This window comes from Mastigoproctus giganteus, chromosome 14 (assembly GCF_048544385.1).
Source record: "Mastigoproctus giganteus isolate SK-2022 chromosome 14, ASM4854438v1, whole genome shotgun sequence".
Lineage (NCBI taxonomy): Eukaryota > Metazoa > Arthropoda > Arachnida > Uropygi > Thelyphonidae > Mastigoproctus > Mastigoproctus giganteus.
In genome coordinates, this window is record NC_143588.1 from 104409765 (window position 1) to 104420997 (window position 11233).

The following is an 11233-nucleotide window of genomic DNA, read 5'->3' on the forward strand; positions in this document are numbered from 1 at the left end:
GTGCTGGCAGGCTGCGACAGCTTATGGAGTGTTGTTAATATATAGGAACTTCGCTAGTAGGGATAAGGTGATTATCCCATTGTCAAGGCAATGGCTAGGCCCCATCTTGAATACTGCCTACAGGCTTGGAGGCCTCATTTTAAGAAGGATGTAGGTCTGCCGGAACAGGTACAGTGAAGGGAAATGAGATTGGCGAAGAGAAAACAAAATGTGTTCTTACCAAGAAAGGCTTCATTTCTGCAAACTGCAGCTTCTGGAGACTAAGCATCTGTGATGTGATCTGATTGAAGTGTTCAAGACTTTGAATGGTTTAACCAAGTTCAGTGCTGATCATATTGTTTGTCTTGCTCAGACTACACATGAAGGTGTATAAGGTCAAATTGAGGATGGTTGCAATATAGATGTGAAGAGGTTTGGCTTCAAGCTGGTTAGTAGTTGATCATTGGAACAAATTTTCATAAGTTGTTGAAATGGGTAGTTTGAATAAATTCAAGGAAGGACTGCACAAATTATTGGACCAGATAGACAAGTGATGTGGGAGTTTTATTTATTCATTTTTTTTTCGGCTGATGATTTATAAGGTTACTGTTTTGCATCATACGCCACTACAATTACTACAGTACTAATAAAAGGTAATCTCGTTGAAAACACTAACAACTATTTCATAGTTTCAAACAACTGTTATTGGAAACAGTGCAATACTGCTTTGAAATTCCTGTAATTCCTGTAGTTGTTATTCATGGCTACTGCTGTTCAAGGACTAATGTTGTTATTGGAATCCATTAGGCTTTGATACTGAGCCATTACTGTTTTCAACATTCCATAAGCAGCTTGGCCTCTCTAAATCTTATCTGTGGTACTATTATAAATCAATTTGTAGCTGTTGTAGGCTTCAGTACTTTTCATCACTCTGTCCCATGCTATCTTTTTCTGCTCTATTTGCCATCCAGCTTCGCATTCATCCATTTTTGCTTCCTCGTCCTGCAATATTTTCTTAATGGTATGTATACAATCATGGCTTCAGTGATTTTTGATTTAAAGGAATTCCATAATTCAAGTGTATTTGCCTCTGAAATCCACCCAATTAATAGATGCCATATAGCATCTTAAACTATCCAAGTCCCCTATTCTGAAACTTATGCCTTTATCTTTAACTACTGCAATGTCTTTTTTCATCATTCGTCATTTTAGTATGAAAAAATGTTTTTTCTAGAATTGCCAATCTTAACTCTTCAATGGTGGTGGTTTGTCTGGCAGAATATGACTCCCACGGAAAGCACAATTTCCATTGCACGTGAATCAGTGATTCAAGACTGGTGGCAGCAACTCTATCTATCTTCCTAACATACAGATTTATTTGAATAGTGAAGTGGCACTACTGTTTTGTTCAAAATTATGGACAAAAAGAATCTGACAGGGCTCATGTCACTTTCTTTGCCACGTTTACATTAGACATTGGTATAAACAATTCAAACGTAGAAAAACTTAAAAAAAAAAAAGAACTATTATTTTTAGGCCACCCGAATAATAAAATTCATCTGCCGTACTGTGTCTGTTAATTGCGTGTGTTCTATGGTCGATTTGTCTGGACGAAAAACCCCAGATTATGGGGAAAAACCTTGCTATCTAAGCCTGAGACCGACTAACTCAGCCATGGAGTAAAAAATCCCATTAAAGTTCCTCGCGTCATCGACGGGATTCGAACCGGGGCATTTTTCACCCGGTGTGGGGAGGACAGTGACGATAACCTGTGCTACCCGCGCAGACGTGGAAGAACTTCGGTGAGATGGAGAAATCTCAGGATGCCCAGAAACTGCTATAACAGAAGAGGGTTGCAAAAATGAGGCATTAATCCTGGAAAATCGCCGTATTAGTGCCAAACAACTAGCTGTAGAACTCTGAATTAGTGTAGGGGTCTACAAACAACATCATCCATCAACAGTTACCTATGAATTAAGTGTCTAAGTGTCTGTTAGATGGGTTTCCAGACTTATGACCCTTACTAGAAGAAGGAAAAGACACAATGTGCACATAAGTTGTTGATGTGCCAAGAAAAGCAAGGAGTTTTTTTCAAGGCTAGTCACCATGGATGAAACTTGAATCTATCACTATGATCCCAAAACTAAAAAAATTTCAAAATATTGGAAGCATGCGGAATTACTACTCCTTCACAAAATGCAAAGGCATGATACTAACAGATTACCTTCAAAAGGGCTTTACAGTCAGTCCTTGTGTAACGTGTTTTGCAATACGTGAATTCGATTATACATGATTTATAAATAGGGGAACGATGTCGTAAATAAACGAATAAACGTAAATAAAATAAACGAATTCGCTGATGCACGATTCGCCTTTGTGTTTACAAGAAATGGCAGTCGAACGTAAGAATCATTCCAACTGAACGCAAGACAATAGTAATGAAGAGAAGATTCTGAAAATGTATGCTTTTTATTTTGATTGAAGATTTCAGTGAAGGGGAAACACATTTCACCATAATAACTTAAAACCCACAATCACCAGCTATCGCAAATGGAATTAGATCAAGTTTAATACCCGTTTATTCGTGGAATACTTCTGGACGATCCACCATAAGCGCAATTACGAAGTGATTGACCAATCCCGACACTTTCGCCACCGCCTCTGGCAAGAGTCGCTTAACATTTCGTGCTATTCAAGAACTATGAATCGCTGCAAGGGCATGAGGCTCCACCGTATCTTGGAGGTAACTATCTTGAAATTGAATAAAAGCAGGCAGCAAATCCACACGTCAGTGCAACAATCTAGTAGTTGAATGTTTCATCACGTGTCCATGCAAGCATCACTGCTCGTACAACTCTGTATCTGTTAAATTTTGTCTCTAACATCTTTATCCCGTTAGAATTTGCTAATGAAGGGGCCCATTTAATTCTGAAAGCTTCCTGTCATTTATTATTAAAACTTTTCTGGATTATACAGAATTCATCTATTCTTAAACTATGGAATCCAGAACGACAGGCTCATTTATTTTCATACGTTCTGTTTATGGCCAAAACGCATACAGTACTTGCGTTCAGTTACAGAAGTCCTTCATTTCGGTAGCTCGTGATAGACATTTGCACTTTGCGCATAGGTGCAAATCGAACCGCATCATTCCAAAAGGCTTCCACTATAAGGCCCCATTAACAACACTTACGTGGATCGGCATGTTTCAACTTCAGCCTGCAAACTGAAATTGTGGATTACCCATCTTCACAGCAAAATAAAGAGAGCCGATTACAACAAATCTAGACTCTTACAAGAACTAAGAGGTAGTATCTCAGAACAGATATTTCTGAACCCGCCTGCGTGTTATTACATGGTGCAGATACGTTGATGTTATCTTCACCATCACACGTGGTACTGAAGCAACATTACTGGAGTACATCAATTCATTATCAGTGTTCATCCAATTCACTTTAGAGTTAAAAGTGGACAGGTCCCTTCCATTCTTAGATATCCTGGTAAAACGTGTGGGTCCACATGTGGAAAGCTCAGTATAACGTAAGACTATGTGGTGAGGGCAGTTTACCAATTACAGATCGGGCCACGCCCCTAGCCATCTCAACAGCACTCCCCACACCCTATTCCCCCATGCTGGGAGCCATTCCAGCTCAGATGAAGCTAGGCACACCGAGATTTCCAGATTGAGAACAAACCTGGCCAATTGTGGTTATTCAACCCACATATTAGACAAGTGCTTATTGCAAGCGCAAGAGCTCACAATTCACCGGAGACCATCGTCGATGCATGACATGTCTACCGCCTACATTCCCTACTATCTGGGCATTTCGGGCCAGATTTCAAAAATCCTCCGGGAATACCGCATAAAATGCATGCAACTACCTGGTAGGAGCTTGTGTTCTCTGGTTTGTAACGTGAAGATTCTGGTTGCCCCCCTTTTGTACAGCGGTGTGGTATACCGTGTAACTTGCAAAGATTGTGGCAGCTGCCACATAGGAGAGAGCTCGAGACGCTTCCAAGACCACGACAGGTCAATTCATGTTGGTGAGTTGACCAATCTGCAATCCTCGAACAATTCTAGGCAACCCACCACAACCTTAACCCCAAGAGCGATTACTGACCAATCCTGACACTTTCGCCGCCTCTGGCTAGTCGCTTAACATTTTGTGCAATTCAAGAACTATGAATCGCAGCAAGGGCATGAGGCTACACCCTATCTTGGAGGCAACTATCTTGAAACTGGATAAATGCTGGCAGCAAATCTACACGTCCGTGCAATGAGCAGAAATCTAGTAGTTGAATATTTAATCACGTGTCCATGCACACATCACTGTAAGCACAACTCTGTATCTTAAATTTTGTCTCTAGTCTTTATCCCATTAGAATTTGCTGATGAATGGGTCCATTTAATCCTGAAAGCTGCATGTCACTTATTATTGAAACTTTTCTGGATTATACAGAATTCATCTATCCATTTATAACAGATTCCACTAGAAGGAATGCAACTGGCAATTCTTTTTAGTTTTATGGTAGTAACCTGCAGAAATGTGAGCTCGCATGAGGTGATATAGTGTGTTTCTACCATTATGTTGTTTATTCAGTTGCTACAGGCATGCAGCTTTATGCGTATCAAGCGTGCCTCCTCATTTTTGTCCTTTTTATACTGTAATTGTGGTTTATTCACTATAAACGAGTAAAATACTTGAAAAAATTGTGAAAAGGAAGTGTCCTGGTGAAGATACTAGAGGTTCAGAGAAAAAAAGAAAAGCAATATCGATAGACAAGAGGACTGGGTCAAAAATTCTTACTAGGGAAAACTTGTAGTGGCCTCACACTAGTGTTTATGGCCATATTGTTTATGGCAAAAATCGCACCAGCCTCCGGCCCACCAGAGTTTCCCCAATAAAGCTTATGGCCAGTCTGCCTTTTTTTTTTTTTTTTTTTTTATGAAAACCCCAAACACGAAAGGTATCAAAACCTATAGTACTCAGTACCGTGCATGGGTTGAAGGATAGGTATGGGGGGAGGGGGATGCCGGAAACTTTGCTCTAGAGACTAAACATGGGTTTCACCACTTCAAGCCTCCAATAAGCAAAGTGGTGGTATTTCACCGGTTGATGAAAGTCATCTACCACCTAGAAAGTCATCTACCACCTGTGGATAGAAGAAAAATGCAAATTTGTGAAATGCTTTGAGTAAAATGAAAGAACATGTGATATTGTGTGTGCTACAGGCCTAAATGAGGCAACACCGAGAACAATTAGAAAGAATGCAGAGAAAATAAAAGCAACTTTCATGGTAGGAACAACTCAAAGTGTAATATAATCCATCTGATCAAGACACAAAGAATTGGAAGAGATGGAACGTCTGTCATGTTTCCATAAATCAAACAAAGAACAAGTTTGCTTACGATAGAAGCAAAAGCATTAGCAATATTTTATTACATAATTGTAACAAAATACCTATTTTATTACGATTATTTATTGTTTGGTAATGTTTTGGCTAAAAATGTGTGTGCAATCTTGGGTGGTAGTAACCTAACCCTATTTTTTCCACAAGGCCTGTTATTTATATTGCATGATTTTGCATTGCACAAGGGTTTCTAGGAACACAACTATCATGTTATACGAGGACTGACTGTATTATTCTAACCTCCTCATAAAGATATGTGCTGCTATAAAAGAAAAAAGATGGGGAAAGAGGTCAAAAGGTGTGCATCTGCTCCACAATAATGTCCTGTGCATTCCTCGCATGCAGCAGTGAGATGTACCCACAAATGTGAGTTTGAAATATTGGCACATCCTGCTTATTCCCCCAGCCTTGCACCCTCAGATTTCTTCCTCTTCCCAGCACTGAAGTCCTTTCTTCATGGAAAACATTTTGATGCTGATGATGCAATTTTTGCTGCCGAGTTGTGGTTTGAAAGACAGTCAGAGAACTTCTGCAAAACTGGCCTGTGGATGTGTATTGAGAGGCGGCAAAAATGTGTCATTTTGTTTGGCAACTATGTTGAAAAAGTGCAATGCATGGTGTTTGTTTGAACTTTCTATGACAATTGCTTCTGAGTGAATACAAATCTTTTTTAACTCCCCCTCCTGTAAATGTGATAATGCAAGAAGTTAGACATAAAATACATACCAAGTATATCTTAATGTAAATGTTAAATTACATTTTAAAAACCTACATTTATCATCCATAAATCGGAATGGGTCCAGCTAGTTTTCTAGTAAAATGTTGATAGTTGATATTAGATAGTATAACTCAACACAAATGTAAGCAATGCAATTCAGAAATCTATGTGCTTCAAATATGATAACACAAGAATTATTTTTTTAAGCTAAATTTAAAACTGATGCTAACTGCTGTCTTTTACACATCGATGGTCACTTTCTCTGGTGAATAACAATTAATGCCTAAATAAGAAGTAATTAACTTAATTACCATCTGTCTGCATGCACCTTATACCAGTATTTAGGTCGGATGTTGAAAGCTTCAAAATTAGCTATATTTGGGTGGAAATATGTTAAATATACTTTTATTATCACATTTACACACACACACACATATACATATATATATATTTGCAAACATATCAGTATAATAATTTGTCATAAAATCTTCATAAATAGGAAGATTTTATGACAAATTATTATACTGATATATTTGCAAAGATGTAATGCCATTGTTTAATTAAACATTACGTGATCGCAATATACTTTATCAAAGCATGAAATAAAACTAAATAAATAAGTACTAATTACTGCCTATATACATTGATAGGCACTCAATGGACACCAACACCCATCAATATACAAGTAATGCACAAGTACAAGTGTGGTATATTCCTCCCTCTTCTTTCGATGCTATCCATTACACTTTACCATAATGTAAAACTGGTATGAGGTTCATAGAAACAGATAGTAGTGTTGCAAATTGCTTTTTTCTTGTACACTGATGGGTGTTAATTCTCGTTGAGCATCTATCAATGTATACAGGCAGTAATTAGTACTTATTTAATTTCATGCTTTTATTTATTTAATGCCTTTAGCCTCATAACTTGGCCTAATTAAAATCAATTTACAGCTCACTTTTACACAGTATGGCATTAGATATTGGTTGATGATACCTGGGTGTACAAAAATAGGGGCAAAACAGCTGCAGTGGTTTAAGAGCATTCTAATAAAATTGCAAAAATATATAAAAAGTGGAAATATGTGCCTATGCAAAATGCAACAATTATGTGAACTTAATATTTTTATACTTCAAGGTAAAAGAGACAAAGTTTCATATTCAAATATATAAAATAAAAGATTCTTAAATTTTCGAATTATTTATTAAATTAAATAATGCAATCCATTAATAAAAATTAAACCATTCTTGTACACCAAAAAGAATACAATGGAAAATTTATTTTTTTTAGAAATAAAGCATTTCTAATTTCAAATTTGGGGCTTGGCAGAATCTGCCCCATTGGTGTCACACCAGTTGCTACTTTTAATCCACTGCTGGGTTAAAAGTAGTGATGGGCATAATCGAAAGTCAATCAAAATAATCAATTATGGCCAGTAATTGAATGATGAAGAAATCCCACAACACGCAGACGAAATAATTGTTGGTATGCAAATTAGTTGATTATGAAAGTGACATAAACATTGGGGATAAAAGAGAGAGAGAGAGAGAGAGAGAGAGAGAGAGAGAGAGAGAGAGAGAGAACACTCTCTCTTTAGTTTTAATAACTCGGGATCAAAACCCTCCACTTTCATTCCTAATTATTTGCACATAATTGATTATTTTGAATATTGAAATAATCAGTTTAATCATTTATTTATGAAATCATTCAATAATGCCCATCATTGGTTAAAAGTACTTCACCACATTGTGCACACTGCAAGCACATTTTTTTTTTTAATTACAAAAATGAGAAAGCACTTGACATATATCTTTCTTAGAATGAACCAGGATACGTTTTTTAAGGTTAGTTGATTGTGAAAAAGTCTTACAATATATTTCACAAGTGAATGGCTTCTATCATGAATGAACTCATAACTGTGGTTTAAGAGTAGAATGTGATGTGTGAACTAATACATGATTTTTGAAATTTTCCAAAATGAAAATACTTTTGCCATATGCTGCCAAACCAAGGGCCTCAGTGTGAACCAATAAATGTTTCTTGACAATGTGAAAACTGATTGCTGCCTCACTTTTCACAAGAGAGCGATTTCTCTTCGGTACAAACCGACAAGAGATTTTTGAGAATAGAGGGTTCTGAAAAATCCTTGCCACAAAATTCAGAAGAGTTGGGTTTATTATGAGTATGAACCCGTAAATGTGCTTTTAAATTACTCGACTGTGAAAATGTTCTGCTGCATAATTCACACGAATAGGGTTTCTCTTGAGTATGAACTCGTAAGTGTGCTTTTAGAGTACATGATTGTGAAAATGCTTTACCACATATTTCACACACAAAGGGTTTCTCTCCAGTATGAACACGTAAGTGCACATTTCGATGTTCTAACCGTGAAAATACCTTGCCACATATTTCACAACAGAAAGGCTTCTCATTACTGGTATCTGAAAATTCCTTCTCAGTGGTTTCCAAATCCAAGTGTTTCTCCTTATTGTGAATTAGTAAATGTTTTTTTAGATCACATGACTGTGAAAACTGGTTGCCACACTTTTCGCAAGAGAAGGGGTTTTCTAGGGTAGGTTTCTCTTGGGTATGAATTTTTAAATGTGACTGCAGATGAGTTGATCGTGTAAATGCCTTTCCACAAAGTTCACATGAAAATGGTCTCTCTTGAGTATGAACCCTTATATGTACTTTTAGATGAGACAACCACGAAAATGTCCTGCCACATAAATCACACGTAAAAGGTTTCTTCCGAGAATGATCCAAACAGTGTCTTTTCAGTTCATATGAATGTGAAAAACTCTTGCCACATATTTCACAAAGAAATTTTTGTTCAGTATCAAGTAAAGAAATCTCCATTTTTATTAATTATGCTGAATATGCCTTCCACATTTCACTGAAGGTGTTTCTCCTGAGTATGAAAAAATGTTGCTAGATGACTTCTAAACGAAAACTTCCTTTCATATATTTCACATATTCATGATTGTGAATTTTTTACAGCTTTATTTTATTCAATCACTGGAAAATGCCTCTGGAAGTTCTAATATTACCTTTACAGTTAAACTTTTTGTTATGTAACACAAAATTCTCATGTTTCTTCTCTCCTATATATGAGAATTTTTGCATTAAAGAAATTTCTTCTGTTAGGTATATTGCTTAAATGCAACACAGCATCGCCTCCATCTGCTTCTGTCACTATGGGTTCACATAACATTCAGTCTTTCTTCTTTTCCTGAAAGCACATTAACAGATTAGAATATGTAGAGCAGAAAAAAAAAAGTATGATAATTACAAACTGCAAGTATATTTTATTATTAGAAGAGATATCTATATTATTAAAATAAGAAAACAGCACGAGGGCATTCGATAATATTTCCCTAAGTATTTGAACAAATATAAGTATTTAAAATAAACTTCTAACTTCACATGAAACACCAATTTTTTTTTAAAAAATAGATTGTATTCTACAACAACCTCATATGTCATTATGAGGTTGTTGTAATTTATGCATGACCTGTTTGCACAATTTGTATAGGTATAAATGTGTAGATGCTATAGTATGTGGAAGCTGAAAGCTCTTGAAAACAAATAAGTTTTTGGAAAATTCTGCCTACTTTTTTTTTTATTTAATAACATACTAAATTGCATTTTAGGAAATAGTTTTAATTGTTCTAATTGCGTGTTTTAGCTTATTTTTGAATTTAGCTATGGATTTAAGTTACAACTGAATCGCCTTTGTGATCGCCTTTGTTATCGTAATTTTGATGCAAACATCATATCTCATAACTATTTGATTTGTTATTTTTTGTTTGTTATTTGATTTTTAGGAGCATTAGCAACTAAGGTCATATTGCTCTGGGGGATATGCAGTGGTCATTTCCTGACCTTTCCGCATCCTCCATATTTGGTGGTCACGGGCTCGAACCCCGGTCTGATCAAGAAGCGTGTGCTACGCACTGCTGCTCCTGCCCACCTGGCTACGGAGGCGCCATTCATTGTTAACATAGGATTTTATGAATTTTTGCATTGTGGCTCAGATATTTTCAACTGACAACAGTTGGCAACACTGATGCTGATTTGATCACCATTCTAGTTCAAGGCGTCACGCAGTTTGGTCGTGCATAATGTTTACTTCAAAGTAATTCAGACTTTAGCTGTGCATCTGTGTCCGCCAGTCACATTATGTTTGAGTGTCATATTTGTTTTGTGCACAAACAAGGCATAAAATGGTGCCTCCCCCTATTGCAAATGGTGCCACTCCTGTCATTTTTTCTGGATTCACCACTGGATGCCTTTATGTGCTTTTGATGTACAGAGTGTGGGGCTTAAGTGATAATTCAGGCTTCTAATGGGCTTATATGAGGGCTTGAGGAACATGGTTTATGCTCTTCAGGAAATTAAAAAGGAAATGTAGGGATATTGGAGACAGTGCCACTAGTATATAAGGGATGTGGAATTTGAATATGGTGATTACAATGTATACAGAAAGGCCAGGAAGGGGGGTAGAAGTTATGCTCTTAGTTAAGGAGCACACGAACTCTAAGCCAGTGCAATGTTGAGTCCGTTTAGTGTGACAAACACTGGGAAAACAAAAATGACAGGAGTGTGTTATAGGCCAATAAACTGTGGTAACATAAAGAATATAACAAATGCTATAAACACAGATTGAGTGGGCTAGTAAATGAGCATGTCTTATAATGACGGATTTTAACTTTGCGAATACTAACTTGTGGATTGGTCACTCACAGACCAAGCCTTACCTGGATATATCAGATATTTATCACAGAGCATTCTTAACTTCAGAGGAGATCCCTATGGACTGGAGATGTGCAGATGTCTGCCAATTCACAAGGGGGAGGGGAGTCAAAAGGAATATCCATATATAGGAGCTGTAATGGCGTATTGATGTGGGATTTGCTCAAAGATATAACTTTATATCTCCCCTTAAAGATATAACTTTAAGTTATATCTTTAAGGGGAGAGATTTTGCTTTCATAAAGGTGACTAGTTTCAGACAGGTTTCAGATTCTATTCAATGGGACCAACTTATGATATTACCAACTGATTTTAAAAGGGAAACATTTAGGGAAGTAATCGAAGAAACCTATTCTACCTTTTTATATC

General features: G+C 36.8%; 1 protein-coding gene across 1 annotated transcript; it reads right to left on the reverse strand.

Annotated features, from left to right (window-relative positions):
• Positions 1-7903: 7903 nt before the first annotated feature.
• Positions 7904-9177, reverse strand: LOC150075476 (uncharacterized). The gene has a single exon (XM_090388784.1). It carries the CDS (start codon positions 8966-8968, stop codon positions 8177-8179), a length of 792 nt encoding a protein of 263 aa, XP_090244910.1. The 5' UTR covers positions 8969-9177; the 3' UTR covers positions 7904-8176.
• Between the last annotated feature and the right edge of the window lie 2056 nt (positions 9178-11233).